Here is a 19,859-nt window from a genome sequence, read left to right as displayed (position 1 = left end):
TTTTATGGATGTGGTTCTATCTTAAATGATAAATGGTTGATTTGGAAGCTACTGTGGAAGCCAAACAGTAGATGTTTCCTGCAAATACATAATTGTCAGTCCTCCTTTTATCCTCTTCATCTTCATCATCATCATCATCATCAGCACCAGCACCGGGGCTGTGACACCATTTCCGACTCCTCCCTAACCGTAGCCAATTGTAAAGATGGCGTCCATCATGGAGGGGCCGCTCAGCAAGTGGACTAACGTCATGAAAGGGTGGCAGTACCGTTGGTTTGTGTTGGACTACAATGCCGGCTTGCTCTCATACTACACGGTACGTGAATTACCTCGGTTTTCAGCCGCTGAAGTGGCCCGTTCAGGCGGTTACACAGGGTCTAAGCTGCCGCTGCTTGTCAAAACCGAGTGGGAGCAAGGCCTTGTGTTTGTCAGGAGTTGGGAGTCTCAGCTGGCAAAAGGAGGCGGGCTTTCTTGGTGACGGAGCTGACCGCTGACCAATAGCAATGCTCCTTTCACGGCAATCAACCAATCGAGTTTTACTGGTCGCTCTTTACTTCCGCGAATATTAGCTTGCTAAGCTAGCAGCAAAAAAAATACACATATTGTTGCTTATAGTTCACGACATTAAGTAAACGGTTGATGTAATTCCAGATTTCGTCGAGGCTACATTTGTTACCCAGCTGTAATTAATACCCGGTCAGTTATTGGTGTGCTAGCTGAAAAGCTAGCAAGACATTACAGAAAGAGTTTGGCTTCTGGTTCATTGAAACGTTGCTCTGGTTAGTAAAGTCGATAACAGAGCAGTCAAGAGACAGTAACTGATCACAGAAATAAGTTGTGCCGCAGATGAGTAAAGTTCTCTGAGTTCACAGAGCATCTCTCTTTTTGTTTACGTGTGCTGTAGTCGCTTGTTCGTAATTAAATCCACTGTAAATTACATTCAGCTTAGCAGACACTATCCTCAACTATGACTGAAACAAACGGCTTTATGAGTGATAAAAAATAAAGAGAAACAGTAATGGGTTAGAAATAAGGCACCGATACAACATTAAGATCCCAACTGAACACCAATTTAGTGGCCAAAGACTGATCAGTGTATATAAATGCAAGCAATTATAGGATCAATTTAATTTAGTTTCTGGTTTTGTGCTAAAACTCAACATGATTAACAAGCATTTGCTGGTTTTAGCTGCTTTACCCACAGGTTAATTCAAGAGTGTATTGTTATTTTTCATTGCCAAAAAATGTTATTTCTCTTTAAAGGCAGGAAAGAATATTACAACTTGTAATGTAACCAATTAGGTAAAATCACTGATTTGGATTGAAGTTAATGGGGGGAAGTGCTAAGAGTTTTGGAGTCCAGTATGTAAAGGAAAGCAGTCTTTAAAGTTGAGTAACTATTACAATGCTATAGTAATTACTACAACTATATTGTGACTGTCTAAAGATAAAATTATACAAGTCACTTCAACTACCCTAATTTATCTTCAGTGAGCATAATTGGGTAGATTGATTAACTAAAACTAAGCTATAGTTTGGGTCTAGCCCTTATGTGTAAGAAAATATATGTAAACGGTAAATTAAGGTAGCTTAATTGGCAGATGTGAGTTTCAGAGAGCTTACTTAGCTCAGTGGTAGAGTGAGTCGTCTTTCAACTCGAAGGTTGTGGGTTCAAAACTGTAGTGTAAAGCAGCTTTGGTCATCAAGACTAGAAAAGCACCATGTAAGAAACTCATGTCCTCTGAAGTCAATCTGGAGATTCTCCTGCCAGCTCCCTACGATATTCTGAGGTAAACGATCGCGTGAGCTCGCAGCAGGAGCAACTCCACAGGATCCACAGTGAGGGAAAGGGAGAGTGTCCACTCCATGTTTGTCTCCCTGACAGCGTTCCTTATATATGAATGTCAACATCTGCTAGGCCCACATTTGCTGTATTATCCCAAGTTAATGTGTGAACATTAGTGATACCAACTCTTAAACTGAAGCAGCTAAATGGGAGTTCAACTGTGTTTCGTCAAACTATTGTCAGCCAAAAATGCCTAACTTCCTTATCTACTTCCTTGTCAAGTACAGTTTAGCCTTTCCTCCACTCTGTTTACTTACTACTTGTTTTGTTGTTGGTTCACAGTCGAAGGACAAGATGATGCGAGGATCCAGAAGAGGCTGTGTACGACTCAGGGTAAGATTTTCAAATCCTTGGGCTGTCCTAACACTTATGTTTGATAAATGAGGTGCATTGTCTGTGTGTTTGGCTCAGTATCTTGCCCACTTTGCCAGATAATTGGATTACTGTTCTGCCCAGTGGTTTCCAGTGAGCAGTACAACACACCCCTTGAATGACTTTCTGACAAGATTTGCTTCAACAGTGCATTCTTGAGAACCTATAGGTTAGGCTACAGGCTGTATGGTGCAGTTTAATCATTTGCAGTAGTGGAACAGTAATCTGCAGCCATGTCAGCTCTTTAGTTGCACTGGTTTAGCTATACCAACGTAAGGAATGTGTTTTCAGACTGTGAAGTGTCCACTAGGTGGCAGCAGTTGTCCTATTTTAGATTCCTAATGACTCTTACAGCAATCGGTTTTACATTATTGTGAAGCCGATTGGAAAAAACAAAGGAAATATGAATGAGTTTCACAGTTCCACCAGAAAAGTAAAACGGCACCATGTTACAATTATTTTGATAACAATCCATTTGGCCCATAAATTGCAAGAAAATGTTGAAAAACATGATCATGTTCTCACGTCTTGTTTTGTCCACAAACCAAAATTATTACATTTTTATGACTTTGTGATATGGAACAAAGAAACCAGAAGATATTCGCATTTAAGAAGCTGAAAAATTGGAGAAACTTGTTTTAATAATGAAAAAAACGCTCAAACTAATAAATCAATGATCAAAATAGTTCATTTAGTAATCAATTAATAATCAATTAGTCAAGTAATTGTTTCAGTGCTGTATATAATAGACAATTGTATACAACACATTTGTGCTAATGCATTTACCGCTTAGCTATTTGAAGCTATATCAGACACCTGTTTTTCCAACTGAGTAACAAATATTCTCCCATAAAGAATAAATGAGCAGCCTACAACATGTTGGTTTTAATTTAATTTTTTCAGTCTTTACATTTAAGATTTTTGGATTTTTAATTTTTACCTTTCTGGTATCCGATCCAGTGATCTTCGACCAGAATCAGAGGGAGGATATTGATACTAAGTATTGTATTGGCTCATCCCTATCATCAACATTGGGTATCACTCGGGCTGTAACTAACAATTATTTTCATCATTGATAAATCTGTTGATTAATCAAGTACTTTTTAACATTTTAAATATCAGAAAATGTTGAAAAATGTTGATTAGTGTTTACCAAACAAGGTATCCACAAGTACCAACTCAACAATCTAAAATATCCTTTAAAAAAATAAAATGACACTGCTGCTGTAATAAGCAACAGACATCAAAAGGGTAAACAGAGGTCAACCTCCAGACAGGACAATAATCAGCACATGATGATAACAAACACCATGAGACTGGAAAAACCTCAAAATTACAGTCTGTGACCTCATCACAAACCCCTTTAGAGCAAGAGTAAAGACAGCGCCGTCCACCAGAACATAGAGAACAGACTCTGGGATGCAAACCACTCATCGGTAGTTAGAATCAGAAAGAGTGGAATTTCCAAACAATTATAGAGATGAACCGCAAAAGCTCTGGAACAACAAAAGTGATGCAAAGACCCCATGATCTGCTCATGATCAAGAACACTAGCCTCCACTGGTAAGCAGTGTGAAGTTGGTCTCATGGCTACTTCTGGAATTAGCTCACTAATATTTGTTGATGATGTAAGCAGCAGAAGGAAGTTAGATATCCACGGAAATATTTTTTCTGCCAGTAAAAGCCTTTAGATGGGCCAAGAAAACAGCAATTGACCCTCTGAAGAGGAGACTAAAGTGAGACCAAAGCTAACCAGAACTTAAAGAGGTTGTGGTGAATGTCCAGAATGAAATTACCAGGAAAGCTCAAAGAGCTGAAATGTAAAACTTGTCTCTTGAGTCTACAGCAAATGGAACAGAAAGGAAATAATTGATCTAACTTTTCCAGTAGTTTTTAGGGAAATGTAAAGTACTCAAAAATATCACTTCTCTTTCTCTGCTGAGGTATTTGTGAGGTGAGTCAGTGTGTTGTTGCAGTTGTGTCTGGATTTAAGAGCTTCTCTGGTCCGTTTTTACTCCAACATTGGATTGCCCAACAGCACTGATGAAATCCTTGTCATGAGTATAAGAACGAGTGCCTTATTTTAAGGTCCTTCCTTCCTTGCTTAGAGCCAGTTAAGGCACATTTACATGTCAAATCATGTTGCATCTGTACCTGTTTATGCTACAATCATGTGGCACGCCATAAGAGTGTATGACATGAGTTTCTCTTGAGATTTAACAGGTGCAATGAAAGGTGAAAGCCCTTCTTTTTTTTTTACCACCTCACAACTTTTGTTGAGCACCCTGATCTCATTGCGGGAGGAAGTATGTCCCTGAAACTACCTGAAAAGAGGATCTGCTGTTATGGACGCATTATCATTCATCAAAGGTTTTTGTTTGGGCTCAACGATTGTGATACAGTGTAATGCACTACAGATTGAACAACAAATTGATGATATGCCTCATGGAGATGAAAGCTTTGTTTGTTGAATGTGTTTGCTTCCCTTCCTTGTTTTAAATAACTCCTATTCAGTGTGATTGTTTGGTTTTTAATTGCCTTTAACAATCCCCAGTTCCCTATCTTATACAGTATATTGTGCTAAATGCTTAGCCCACTATGTCTGTTGCAGTTTCTTTTAAGTATATCTTTCCCACGGCTCTCTGTTCCTGCTCAATCCAGGCATGCTTAGGCCTGTTTGAAATAACTGTGCATAACTTGTATTGTAATGTTATGCTGGTTGTCAATGGATTTTTGACAAATATTTTAATTATTTATTATTATTAATAATTCCTGTTCATGGTGACATATCCACACACTTGATTCAGAAAAAGAATCCTGAATCAGCTTTTGTTGACTCTCTACCACAGAAGGGCTGTACTTTGTGGTCAGCAAAAACAAAATCAACCTACAGTACTTTCAGGCAGAGCTTGGAAAACTGACCATGAAGTGGAATTTTTTTTACCTGTTTTTACTTCATCAACTGAGAGTTAATATTTGATTGAATACTACAATTACATCTAAATAAATAAAAACTCACTGCTACCTGTTAATTCATTTTTGGTTGTTTAAGGAAAACAACTCTTATTTTATTTCAATTTCAATTTTAACATTCAAGTAAAAATTCATAGATGTTTAATTGAACTACAGTGTAGAAACATTCAACTCTGGGTAAACATTCAGATACTCTGCTCGAATATAATTTGTGCAGCATACAACAAGATCAAATAATTCAAAAACTTAGTTGCGGGGGCTGGTGTCTCCATGTTTTCTCTCTATTAGCATAACCACGTGTGGCTAACCTGTTTCTGTGCTACTGCGAATTTGCACATCTTTTAAACAATATCTTAGACGATACACAGAAATATTGCACTGTGTCATGGCATGATTCTTGGCGGTGGATGTCTGACGTTGATTTTGCGTTGTATTTGAGCCTCCAACCACTAGATGGCAGCAGGCTTATCACCTTGCATATAGCTATCATCATGGGTATCATCATCACTCCTGTATTGGGATATGATTATTGCCAGTACACAGCCATAGAAAATCCAGCTCATGTGGTGATGTCATTTTATTATTTGTAGGTTTGGGTGTAAAAGTAAGCTGAGTCTCACGCCCTGTTTCTGTTGCTAGGAGCAAGTGCCTCAGCCAGCCATCAGGCCATTTCTCTGCAGTTGGCTATGAGCTGCTGGTCCCTTGTGTCAGTCTCCCTCCACCCTTCCCTGCCCTTCTTCTCCTCCTCTTTCTTCTCTGGCCTTGTTCCATAATGCTGCACTAGTGTATGTGTGTGTGTGTGTGTGTATAAGAACAGGAAACAAATGGATTTTGAGAAAGTATAACAAAAGGATATGGCTCTTTTGAAGGAGAGAAAGAGTGCTGCTGAGATGGATCATGGGTAATTTACAAAGGAGACTCATTCAGGAGGCTGCAGGAGCATGTGTCCGACACGAGGACAGAAATGAAAAGTGGAGTATGACGTGTACTCTCTCTCTCACTCCCTCTCTCTACCCCTCTCTCTCTAGGGAGCTGTGATCGGCATTGATGACGAGGACGACAGCACATTCACCATCACTGTGGACCAGAAGACTTTCCATTTCCAAGGTTAGGTGTTCCCCTTTTAATTTTGCCCCCTTTATTCCTCACTCCTCTTCTCTGTGTTGTCGTCACTGGCTTTGATTCTCTGTGATCTCTTTGAATCCATCCCTGCGCTCCCGCTCTCTCTCACGCTCTCCCTCTCTCTCGCGCGCTCTCTCTCTCATGCTTTTTTCCTTCCCCACCTTTAAACACTTGGATTGGTCTGCTCTAACAGCAGGAAACGCATGCACACCGGCATCTACACAATGTCAAAGCATGCTGTGCGCATTCTCGCCTTTTCTTTCGTCCCGTGGAACCACTCCAAGCTCCGAGAAGTTGGACTGAAATGTCTTTCTATTGATAAACAAGATTTGTTCCACTGCAAGCTAGACAGATTCCTCTTGAACAGAACAAGCAAGTAAGGATCTTTTTTTTTTACTCTCGTCTGTGGCTGAGGAGGAGTATTGCTGCTTGTGTGCAGTCAAGCCTTGGGAATAATAAGGGAAATACTGCTGAGCTGGAAGCTGAGCTCAGGTCTCTTCTTGTTGCTTCTTCGGTTCTTCCTTTGGTTCATCGCTCACACCGCTCACTCTCTGACAACCAGCCACTCTGTAGGGACAGGATTGGCTCCAAGCTACAGCATCGCCCCCTCCCGTCCTGCCGGCCCTTCCCTCCTTTTTGACAGGGTCCAGTCCAGCACACCACAGACATCCTTTTTTACTCCATCACGCCACCAGGTCTTAAAGTAATCGCTTCCACCTTTCTTTCATCTGTCCCATCTGTTCACTGGTTTCTATTTTGACAACACCCCTCACACTTCACCACCAGCACCTGCCATTTACCTCGTTCTTGAGGGTCACCATCCACATTCCATGGGCCCCCCACCCCACACACCTCCTCCATGCCCACTCCCATGTCTGTGTTCCGAAGCTGTATGCTGTGGTTCTACAAACGCAAGGGTAAGCAGAAAACCATGCACGTCAATGGTCTGCATGCATGCCAGTCCAGAACGAAAGGATCGAAAGCAGGCAGTGTTTGTTTGCCTTCTGGGATGTACATTCAGGGTGGAGCAGTATGCTTTGTAACACTCGGGTGAATTGGTTTGTTATGGTGGTTCAAGGACAGTTCAGAGCTATGCGAGTAGACTGTTTGGTGGGCAGTCAGCCAGCCATGAAATGTCAGGAATTGAAAATGTATGTATCCTGTTTTAGTTAAATATTTGTACTGACTGAATTGTTAAGAAAAGCTTTTTTTGTTTGTCACAGGATGAGCTGTTTTTCCCCTCTGTGGGTGATAATTGTACTCGGATTTTAATAGCGATGGTAACAGTTGTTAGTTAGATATTGAATGAATTACTGAGAGACTATGACGACATGAGTGACGGAGCAGGACTACATCGTGCACAGGCTGTTTGAATGAGTGAGTCTAAGTTTGAGAGCGTTAGTTTAAAACCTTTAATACAGTCCATAACACAAAGGAGACAAAGTGTGGAGTAAATATGACTGAAATCATGAGATTAGAATTCGAAAAGATAAGTCAATTTTTGTTGTTGTTTTTTTAATATATGACAGGTATGTATGCTGTTCTTTTGGATAATGTAAAACAGCGAATTGCTTACTTTGAACCTGTGTAACCCTGACACAAATGAATCAAATGTCACACATCCTCTCCAGATACCCAGAGGAGCACTGTGTGTGTGTGTGTTGTCATGTTACCACTGGACCAAAAGAGAAAAGATGACACTAAATATGTTGAACATGAGTTTCTGGATATGTGATGTTGAGGAGTCCGAGTACATTTCACTGTTGTAAAATGATTGTGATGTGAGCATATTAAACAGCCACTCTTCCGGGTTACACACAAACGTTACTGCTCCCACTCCCACTCAGGTGCATCTTCACATAATTAATAATATATTAATCTGCTGCACAGTCATGTTTCAATACAACACAGGTTGTTTTTCTCTGAACAATATGACATTATCAACAAGCAAATAAATATTATCCCTGATGTCACAAGTCTTGCTCCCCTGTAACCTCTCCAATTTGCTATTTTTGAGGTATGCAAATCCTTGACATTTTTAGGAGTTATATGGCATCATATAAAAATCTGGCAATGCAAACATATAGTCAATTTTGAACTGCAATTTTCTTAGCCTCCCATAACCATCTGACATCATAACTGTATTGACTACTTTACCTGCCTATTCAATATTATGGTAAAAAACGGCAACGGTATAAACTGATTCCACTTACCATGTGTTTAAATTATCAATGACCAAATTGTGTTTTGTGTTTTAAATGATAATTTGTGAAGACACTTGCTCTTAAAGGACGGTTCACCTCAGAGGTTGCAGTGTATTTCTGCACCGGGCTGCCCATTGTCTGTGTTAGTGCAGCTCTGTACTGTCTTTCTATTTAGAGAAGCATTCATTATTTATCAGCCTTCTTCCCCTGACAGTGCATCAGAGTTGCCTGAGAGCCCCTCAGCTTCCCCCTTTTCCTCTTTACCCTTCTGCGCTTTTACTCACCCCTTCTTGTCTACATTAGCTATCAATCTCTCCTCTCTCTCCCTGTCAGCCTGAATGAGAGACATGTCTCTTATCAAGAGTCCTTCCTGTTGAAATCAGTATGGGTCGCAGTCCCCACAAACACAGCCCAATGATCACCTTTACTACAGCCACTCATTCTCAGCTAAATCATAGTTCAAATCTGAGCTAAATACTGAACAGATACTAATACTACCACCAATGCAACACCACTACATTGACCTCAGATTACATTTATTGTAAACATTTCTCCACAGCTCTTTTGGGTGGGTGCAGTGTCACAGTATTGACAGGTAGCAGTGAGGAGCATCAGATCTTGTGACCTCCCACTGGAATATGTGCTGCAATGTTTCATCAGCTTGTCAGACAATGGAAGGAACAGGGGTAATAGCGGTGGGATGAATAATTGACGGAGGTCTTTTGGAAAAGGGAGGAGCATCATTATAACTGATAACTGAGATGGTAAGACATTGTTTTGCCAGAAAACGTTTTATTTGTTTTTTGTCTGGATCTGGTATGTTTATGGAGACTCAGTCTTAGTTTATTTGTCTGTTTAATGTGTGGCTGAAGAAAATGTCCAATTTATGCACATCTAGGTCTCATATATTCAGCACAGTCAACCATTAGCATCAAATATAGACGTGCGTTGTCAAACTACATCCACAGCGCTGAAACCCTGATTGAATTCCTGTAATTGTAATTCTACGAACTCAATGAATAATAGGTTTTGCATGAACGAGACTCATGATATAATTTGTCTAACCGGCATAACCACAGGTGCTCTTTCTGTTGGTTAACTATGAACTATGTATCTTCAATTACAATCACTGTCCGATGACCCACCTTTAGATTTAGATCTTTGTAGAAGCTGGCCCATGACGTATGTACACTTTTAATTGTATCATAAACTGCTATTAAAGGCGTGTTATGTTATGGTTGTGCAGAGTTAAAAGAAAAACTTGGTGACCTTTGGACACTTGTGTTCCTCGCAATAGGCACTACACAGCATGTGACAAGCCTGATAAACCACCACTACTGCTGGGACCAGTACATTTCAGAATCAGAAAGTCCTCTGGAAAATTGTTTTGTTGCTATGAATAATTCCTCTTTCATTACAAAGAAAGACATGGAATATTCTTGTGTCTTCAAACATTATCAATTTCTCCTCGGTTTTCTTACAAGTCTTAGTTCCCTATAGTGTTCTAGTTCTCTGACTCGGAATCATTTTTACTCGGCCTTCTCTCAGTCTTGGTTTTTAATCTCAGGATTTTCAATCAAGGCCAGAACTGATTTATTCGTGTGCATCATTATTGTGATTGGATGGAAAACTTCAAATGCAATCAATAACATAAGTAGTTAGAATGATTTGTCACCAAGAACAGCTATACCCCTCCCTGTCCCGTCACACAAAGTAAAGTTAACGTTTGTGGGTACATTTGAAGCTATGCGTTTGTCTGGGAGAAGTCATGTCGCCAAATCCTTTATGAGGTTTGCGTTCCTAAACCACAAACACTTTGTGTAACAACATCTGAAGGGAAAACACATGGCAACAACTACACACCAGGTACTAAGGTAGTACTTCCTCACTTGGCTGACTGTGTTTTTTCAGTGTGGTGAGCAGGCACGACTTTAGGCAGGGGCTTTGTTCCACTAATAAAACATTAAGGTCGTAGAAATTCTTTGAAATGCAGCCCAAAGGGTTTCCATCTACTCTGCAGTTAGGCCAGATGCACTATTGGCCTGTCACAGTTACAGTACTGTGGGAAAAGTTTTATATAAATTCTAATTGTTTATTTTTTATTAATTCACGAAATGCAAAGTGAGCTAACTGAAGCTTATATGTTGAGTTTGTAATTTTTTTCTACACTGCTCTAATTTGTAGTGAATACAGGTTTACTGTTGATCTGTAAAATAGATCCTGACCGTTTTATACTACTGTATATAGTGGACTGGTCTTGGTCTCAGTACGCTCTGCTCTTGGTAATGACTTGGTCGTAGTGTGGTCTTGACAGCACCACTTGTTCCATGACTATCAACTTCTTAACACCCGTTTAGTACAATATTACACAGTGCTCAAATGGCTTCTCATTTCCTCTCTATGCTCTGCACCATGGTTGACTGAGCTGAACCACTCTAGTTTACATTGGTTGCCTCTTTTAGATAGACACGTCCTGGTGCTACATGAAGTGCAAAATGTTTGTTGTTCATTTATTTGTTTTTCGTTTGTTTTTTCTGTCTTTTGTTGACTGTGAATGTCTTTTGGATTTGTAAAATGTCCCTGAGTGTCGGAGTTGTTTTTTTAAAAGATCCAGTAACTTGCTGATTGACAACAGTGGAGGTCCATGATGTGTCCACGTGATTGTCCCGCAGGCTAACTGACTAACTCCTCACACACCAGAGAGTGGAAACTGTCAGGTAGATTTGCGCTACGGACTAGAGTTGAACAAATATTGGATTTGTGACACAGTTCATACAGATAGTGTTTGTTCTGTGTTGAATAGCAGAACTAACACTACCTCTCTCGTGTGAACGGAGCTAAACAACATTAGCCACAGTAATGTGTTCCTCTGAAGAGTCTGGCTGAGGGGAAAAGTGAAGCACTGCCTGAGTGGATTGGCCTGAGCCTCAGCTGCCTTTTAATGTCTTAAAAGCTTTTCTGCTGTAGCCTCTCTGCTGGCACAGCCATTCATCTGCTGCACAGTGATGTTTCAAATTCAATGAAAAATGACTCACAATCAGGATATAGTTTGCTTGCACATTCAATGATGTCTTTTTTCACAGCTTACAGTGTTTTTTTCTTTGTTTTTTGTTTTTTTACTTTGGGTCACACCATCTGCATGCACTCTAAAGCAGAGGTGAAGCTACAGTGCTATGTAAAACTCTTGGGCCACCATTAGATTTGTGTTTTAACAATACTACAATGACCATACATGACCTAAGTCATTGAATGGAACACATCTAGAAAATGGTAGAACGTGGTTTTACCCATTGGAGTATTGGTATTGTCAAAGTCTGTGATTGTCAAAGTATTCCATGAAAGATATCTGCTGTGAAAGATGTCTATTATACCAGTTGTAACTCATTTGATAATCTATAAGAGGGACTTTAATTTCAAAAGCAAAGTCTGACCAGAGGGAGCCCAATTCAGTCTGTGTCATGGCAAAGTACAATAAAGATTGCATGTACCTTTTATCTGTTGGTGGGGCCTGTAATTGGTCACCGTTTAAAGCTACTGTATGACTGGGAATGTGTTTGTTTTTCGGCCTAGGTTCCAGCCTCGCCTTTCTCCATTTTGCCAGAGTTTGAAAGATTTTCTTTCCAAAGCTTATAGTTTATACAGTACAGCTTTGTATGCAAATTGTTTGTGTCAGTGTAGGGATAGGGATATGTCAATTGACCATAGACTTTGGCATTTCAGCCCCGAGCGTTAATCTGATATCTTATCAAAAATACCTTCTCAAGTAATGCTCCCAGCAAGGTTGGTGAAAATCTGTGGATGCGTAGTTAACTTATTTTTTGACATGCATGGGTGAACATTATACCCCTGCTTGCAACCCTAACTTATTGGATCAGAAATGGAAAATGAGTTCTGGCTCACAAACCCTAAATATCATGTGAATGCTTCGCTGAGCAGAGACGTGCACCATGGCCATCATGTGACCAGAATGTGAGTGAGGGCTGCTCATATCTGCCACGCTGCAGTAACCATGTCAGTTTTTGTGCATGTATTTTAAACTTCAAGAAGAAGAAAAACATCCTAACAGCTGAGTGTGAATTTGATTTTTTTTTTTTTTCTAAGAAGTGGTAGCATTTTAACTGAATCGTGTTGTGGGATGTTCATTTTCTCTTTTATGGCAGTAGAATATGTGTTGGCATTGTGCTTTTGAAATGACTGGTTAATGGATCAAAACAAGTGTGATATTACCAGTTACCAGAGTGTGTCAGAGTGATATCAAGCTTGTGGTATCTAGCCATCAGATTCCCTATTTTCCCCCTCATGGTTTCAATCTGTTGTTTACTAAATCTACAAAATAAATTGTTTGTCTGTTAGTTATAGATGAAGTTAACTTCCACGAAGGTGGGCAAAATATGTCATTTCAGATTTAAAAAACATAATAAAGTGTCTCGTCTAAACCAATACACGGTTTCCTTGTCATATCACCTCACTTCTGTGCTAAAATGTCATTGATGTAACACAAAACGAATGTCCTGACGTTATCTGTACGGAAACAGTGGTTCACTAGGTGTTTTTCTACCTTCAGCTCGAGATGCAGATGAGCGGGAGAAGTGGATCCATGCCTTAGAGGGAACAATCCTCCGTCACACCCTCCAACTTCGAGTATGTAACCTTATTTGCATATTTGTGTGTGAGAATGGTTAATTTATTCAGTATGTTTAAGGACATTCTTTGCTTTGAGGCTCCTTAAGCAAATATGTTCTTGTTGCAGTAGATGAAAAAAAATATTAATTTAGATGTCTAGACAAAACGCAAATAAATGTTAATCAGACACTTTGACATTGGGGTTTGTATAGATCCTTGTGTTCCATACATTTGCTTACCCAATAAATAATTTACTGTGCAATACCATAATACCCATGTGATAGTCTCCAGTGTCATTGGCACTTTCAAACTCAAAGTTTATACCTGAAAGGCTGTTTGTCTTTCTGTTGTGTGTCTTTTTGGTTGTTAAGAATGTGTCTCTTAGTCACTTCTCTTTGCTGCTCCTCCTGCCCATTTTCCCTCACCAAATTTATTTTCTGCTCTGAAACCAAACCTTTTTCCTTGTCCGCTTACATCATCAGCTACATAATCATCCGTTTTTCCCACCAATCTCCTCCTCATCTCTCTTATGACAAGCCTTTTCCTTTCTTCCTCCCTCCTCCTTCCTCCTTCGCCGGCAAATCCTCCTGTTGTGCTACGTGTGCCTGCTTGGACTTGCTTCGTGGACAAACTCACATACACACTCAAATTTATTCACTTTTAGAGAGCTGTTGTCATAGCACCATGTGACCCAGCTGTAGCCAATCAACCACACGTTGTCTTCGACTGTCACAGCCAATCGGTGTCGCTCTTCAGTGCTTGTCCCTCGCCACAGTTGCTGCTGCTGATTTGTGTGTTTTCTCTTCTGCCTTCATGAGAGGAAGTGTAGCTTTCCTGTCAGGGGAGGGTCCTGGATTAACTCGGCTCCATCTGCCTCATACCAAACGCTTAGCTGATAACTACTGCCGACGCATATGTTGTACCCTGACTGGACTGACTATCTAGCTAACACACACTCTGACGGCTGCTGTGGTTTATATTGGCAGACTGCAGTGGGGAGCAAGAGGAGGAGACTGTCTTCTGTTTTTGTGTGGGGGAGGAGGTGGGGAGGGAGGGATAGAGAACGCTAACTTTGCCAGAGCTAAAAACAGGATAAAAACAGAATAACGAAGGCAGGGAAAAGAGGGAAACTATCTTGTGTCAGGCTACATGGCCTGATGGGAGAGATTTTCAAGGTTTAACGCAGCATGTCCATTGGAGAAACGCACCCTGTAAGTAAAACACACACGCACACACACACAAACACAAACACCACTGCACCATAGCCAGAAGAAGTAAAGGTCTGCAGTGCGCTGCGGGGGTTTCTGCATTTTTAAAGTGGGTCACTGTGTGTGGAAAGACAAATACATATGATGGGGAGGGGGAAATTGCAAGAGCAGTGCTGTTTTTATGATCTGGAGTGGTTGGGTGGGTTGGTATGGTAATTGTTTATGTGTAAGTGTTCACACGCTGCTCTAAATAATTCCCAATATGTCACACTGATGATATCACATACAAGGGTCCACAGTCTGTTTGGTGGGAATGAGGAGTACTAGAAGTGCAGTCGTCTGGGAATATTTCAGGAACGGTGAAGAGATGATTAATGTGATGTGGTGCTGTGGTGTCTGATTATAATCCAGCCTCTGATTTTCCACCTCCTAACTCATCTCTGCTCTGTCTGCCGACACCACTTCCCCCTCTGTTGAGACACTGAAATGATTGGAGTTATTATAGGGACATTTCTGTCCTGTTTTGCTTCACTCTGTCAGCTTCCTTTTTACTGCCTTATTTTTCCCCTCAATTTCCTTTGGCATATTGTTCCAACCTGTAATGTAAACATGGCTTGCTGTAAAGCACAGTGTAACACCTTCTTGACTTTTTTTAATGTGCTGTTATTTTGCTACATGTTTTAACGTGATAGTGTTGATGTACATATGTACATCTTGGTATTTGATCCTCACTAAAATTATTATGATAAAAAATATCTTATCACACTGTTTTTCAAACGAATAAATAACCAGACGCAACATTTTGACAAGTGATTACCAGTGAGGGCATATTAGACACATTGTTACAACATAGTCCTTCACATCTGAATTAATATTTAATACAGTTTTCTGTTTTGCACAGGCCCTTATGTGGGCACCTAGGTTTTTAGTCACACGAACCTTTGATCTCAGAGGAAGTCTGGCCAGTTAACATAAGCCTTCATTATCTCAGACTTTGTTCTCTATAAAGCTAGCAATTATTTTGCAGTTTAAACTTTAGCAGGCTCTCACTGGGGCTGGTGCAAACATTTGGTGAAAATGGCTTTTCTCCATGTTCCTTTGAGACGGAACGTTCCTTTAGCGGAAAGTAAAGCGCCCTCAAACGCAGGGAACAACAGGACTGTGCAGCACAGCCGGTCCAAAACAGTGGTAACATAATAATAATATAATCTATAATATGGTTTAGTAAATGTCTGATTGACTTCTATTTGCTTCCAACAGCTACAATCCCTTCAATTATTACCTCTCTGCTTTTTCATTCATCTTATTCATTTGTTCATGTCATAGTAACTGTTTATTAACAGTTAATTGCACTGAAGTATGCTGTGTTATTAGTCATCTGGCTGATTCCTTTGGAGTGACGTTGAAGTCTTACTGTGTTGTCACTGTTCCTGAGTCTTTTATAACTATTAACCGGCTCCAGCGTTAAATACGAGCCGATTGTTTACAGAAGTCTTTTTTGTGTTTGTTCAACTATCTGCCTGTTTTTTTCCTGCCTGAAATACCGTGTCATAGCAAAGCCAAGCTGGGTGCTCGTGTGAGGGACTTATGTTTTTAATGGGACTAAAATAATGAAAGAAATACTAATTGTATTGTGTCTCAATTAGGGCTGAATAATTTGGTTGAAATATCTAATTGTAATTTGTTTCAGACATGGCATTGCAGTTTGATTGAAGTCAAACATCATCATTACCACATGATACCATCAAACATTAACTTTTATAATGTAAAAAATTAAATGAATGAATGAATGACAGGCTGGTCCAGTGAGTGGGTGTATAAATTAATTTATTGATAATGGGTGAATACATGGCCTGGAATGGTGATTATATCAATATGCAAATACTAGCATGGTGTTTAATGTGAGTTTGATTATGGCTGTACTGATACTCAGTTGTGTTTTGTTTCTTCATCCTCAGGAGGCCGAGACGGGATTTGTTCCAAGTGTCCAAGACTTTGATAAGAAGCTCGCTGAAGCTGATGCCTACCTGCAGATTCTGATTGACCAATTAAAGGTAGGAGTCAGTGGAGGAACACCTTTCCATCCTTATCACTTTTATATACACTGTTCACCACTCACTTGGGAGCATTTAAAGACAAGGTATAATCCAGGTATAATAGTCAATTTGAAAAACATAAATAAATCCAGTTTCCAAATAGCATCATATTGCATACTGTCATGCTTGTGCTTGACTCTAATTTAAATCATGATCTTCCTTTTACGTGTTTTATTCTCACACTCCTTTTCAACAAAGCAGAAGTTATTTAAAATCAATATTTGTGGTAGTTTGGTGATAAAACAGGAAATACAGTATGTATTTAAAGAAGCAGCAGTTTATTGTCTCATGTAGAAAATCTTAATGTGTCCTTGGTAAGAAGAGCTTGCTGCTGCCCACCACATCATCTGCACAGATTCACCTTCTTATCATTTCAGTAACTCTTTTCTCTGTGGACTCATTTTGGCTCATATTACATGTTTTTTTTCTCTCTCACACACAGCTGTTTGATGAGAAGATCAAGGACTGCAAAGAGGATGAATCACGCAGAGTGAGTACCAGCAGAGCTGCTCTGTCCTTGTGTCCTGGCTTTCTGGTCTATGTTCTCACTGTCATTAGAGCTATGACTAACAGCAGGGAAAAGGCTGACACAGGAGGTACAGACTAAAATATCTGCTGTTTGTCCGTTTAAAGACATCAGAATATCCAGTGTGAATTCTGAGTCAGCATCCACACTAGTGCTGGATGATGAGCTCCAAAAAGGACATCATAAACATTTTTATATCAGTAAATATCCAGCAGTGTCATGATAAATGTCACATCATCGATGACTGATTTTTGCTTTTTAATGAAACGCAACCTGTAAATTGTGGTTTTAGAATTTTATATGGGCAGAATGAAAAAGGGTTTAACACAGACACATTTTACACAACTGGGGTAAGACATTTAAAGTGATGACTTGTGTCTTTGTGCAATATTAACCAATATACTGAACCTCTGCTGAGCTCCAATACAATTGTTATATTGCATTATATATTGTCTTTAAATTATTGCCCAGCCTGAATCCACACTATTGTTTTCCATTCTATATGATTATTGTGAATCTCAGTACCATTTTGGCACAAAATCCTCCCACAGTTCTCCACTGATTTCAGCCTCAGTGCTTGTAAAAAAAAACTTTTGGAATTCTTACATTTTATTTAGGGCATTTCTGTTTCCCCATTAAAAAATTCATAAAGAAAGATCTGTATTGGGGCTGCCATGGCAATTGTGGTAGCATTCCTTCAACTGGAATGCCTCATGAAGTCAGATTTCCAACCCGGAGAGTAATAGCCAGTAGACTCTGGAGTTGAATGTTGGTCACAAAGCCAGATATCGTCCATTTTTATCTTTCTGGGCTTTTGCAAACTTTCAGTGACTTTCTGGAGTAAGATGAAGGGAAGTTGATCAGGATGTTGAAGATGTCCTCCTGGTGCTGCAGCTCCGTAATAATGTCCGTTCTGGCTGTTTCTAAACTCGTAAAAAGCAAACCGGGGGAATTATAGGGATCAGATATATTCCTGTCTGTCAAGTGTTGCGATGTATATCGGATAATCTCCGTAGATTTAAAGTGCATAGTGAACACTGACAGATTATTATTGCCACATTTGAGGCTTCCAAATGGCGGCTCATAGAAGTAACATGACGTCCGGAGCTCTTTTGTACTTCTGTCTTATTTGTTTCCAATAAGTCATGCGTACACATATTACTGTTTATTTTTTTCTGTGAAGTTGTCATGAAGTTGTAAAGCGCTGTTATCGACTGGTATTGCGAACAATGGCTACCCCGAGATATGTTTGCATCCATGTTTGTTCATGTGTTGATCTGTCCATGTCAGATGGTGTGTGGATCAAAGGCAGCAGTGTTAATACTTTTTTGGGCAGCTAGCTAAGATGTGCAAAGGAAAGAGAAAAAGGAGGCAGTAAAGCAAAGAAGAGAAACAACTTAAGATATTCCACTTCTTTGTTATAATATGTATTATAGTGGTTGAAAAAGTGACAGCTCTTAATGACCTCAGCATTTGTGTTCAGAAAACATTTAAAAATGTCTTTTTAAATAAAGATGGTTATTTATAGAGCATGATTATCATTACGTGTACATACAGATCATTGATTTGAGATGGACTCAACCGCAATATTCTCGAGCCCCACCAAAAATGTCATAATTGTGACTGGCAGACTTACAGCTGAGTGCAAGATTTGCTGCTTTTCTCAGTTTAATATCAGCATCTTTAACAAACCAGTTGCTGTTTTTAATTGTCGTGGCTAAGCTGTGTATTTTCTCTTCTTTCTGTGTATTCTTCTTCTAAAATTTAGAAAGTCTTTATTTGGGTACAGTGGTATTTATTTATTTTGAGAGAAGCAGCTGAGTTTAAGGATGCGTCAGTGGCCTCTTGTTTTGTTTTAACAGATGCAATGTGATTCACTTCCTCTCTGACAGCTTGCCATAATGACAAGACTTGACTCCATGAGAACTTATCTTGTTCCAGTTCAGTGGGAGAACCAGCATTTCTTCCTTTAAAGCTTGTGTTTGTGTTAAAATTGCTGATCTTTACAGCTCTCTGTTCTTTTCACAGAAAATTGAAAATTTGAAAGAGACTACTTGTGTAAGTCATACCCAAAAACAATTTTGTCACAGTCTTTTAAGTTTGACTCACTGTGACTTGTCATTTTCTAAATTATGTGTGTTTGTTTTTCTCTTTCAGAGTATGGTAGAGTCCATCAAGCACTGCATTGTACTGCTGCAAATTGCCAAGGTAAATGCAATACTAATGTTTGTTTCACCTCTGTATCTTGGTCTGCCCTTTCACCATAATCATTTGTTCTTGTGAGAGCACATCAGCACTGTGCACTGTGTTACTGTGTGTGCTTCTGGGACAGTTCCCTGCTTACAGTTGCTCTCTGGGTGTGATAGCTTGATGAGGGTGTGCCTTGTATTGTTTCATCACATGTTCCACTTAACTCTTTAAAAGGAAGTGGAGCAATCTCTTCTGATTCATGTGGTTGTTGGGTGAGACACGTTTTACTAAAACACAGTTACATAAGTAAAACATTTACTTATCGACAGGATTCAAAGAATCGTGTTCAGTATTTAGATGGTTGAAACTTGTTTTTCAGGTTCTGACCTTTACCACAGTCAGGGTAAAATATTAAGAATGATGTTCAATTGCTACGTCTCTCATTTAAATAGGTTTACATCACTATAGTAACTACTTTGTGTCTCTTAACCTTTGATGAATTTCATATTTTTTAACCAAATTTTGGCAGGGTTAAGAGGTTAAGAGCTGCAGTTAAGCATCACCAGGAAGTTTCAGTCTATGCCTATGGGTCAAACCTATTGGGCTATTCTTGAATGTTATCTTCTACAAAATGTCATTCTATGAGGATTTTGTTTGATGTCATTTGTATCTGTCAAATTACTTCTGAACCCCTGAATT

At 39.6% G+C, this 19,859-nt stretch overlaps 1 protein-coding gene across 2 annotated transcripts in view; it reads left to right on the top strand.

Annotated features, from left to right (window-relative positions):
* Positions 1–205: 205 nt before the first annotated feature.
* The window catches only part of osbpl9 (oxysterol binding protein-like 9), a gene marked incomplete at its 5' end in the record, with an annotated part of 30,282 nt that continues 10,628 nt past the window's right edge, over positions 206–19,859 (top strand). Inside the window, 8 exons of one of the 2 annotated variants that reach the window (XM_083887404.1) lie at positions 206–316; positions 2,129–2,179; positions 6,220–6,298; positions 13,082–13,184; positions 16,237–16,402; positions 16,887–16,934; positions 18,999–19,028; positions 19,128–19,178. In XM_083887404.1, the coding sequence (XP_083743530.1) occupies positions 206–316; positions 2,129–2,179; positions 6,220–6,298; positions 13,082–13,184; positions 16,237–16,402; positions 16,887–16,934; positions 18,999–19,028; positions 19,128–19,178 (639 nt within the window). Of the gene's footprint in view, positions 317–2,128; positions 2,180–6,219; positions 6,299–13,081; positions 13,185–16,236; positions 16,403–16,886; positions 16,935–18,998; positions 19,029–19,127; positions 19,179–19,859 lie in introns of those variants that run through there. The other variant, XM_083887405.1, reaches the window with a different exon arrangement.

Source organism: Microchirus variegatus (genome assembly GCF_963457635.1).
Source record: "Microchirus variegatus genome assembly, chromosome: 4".
NCBI classification, from domain to species: domain Eukaryota; kingdom Metazoa; phylum Chordata; class Actinopteri; order Pleuronectiformes; family Soleidae; genus Microchirus; species Microchirus variegatus.
Note: the sequence above shows the minus strand (reverse complement) of the source record. Positions and strands in the feature narration are given on the sequence as shown.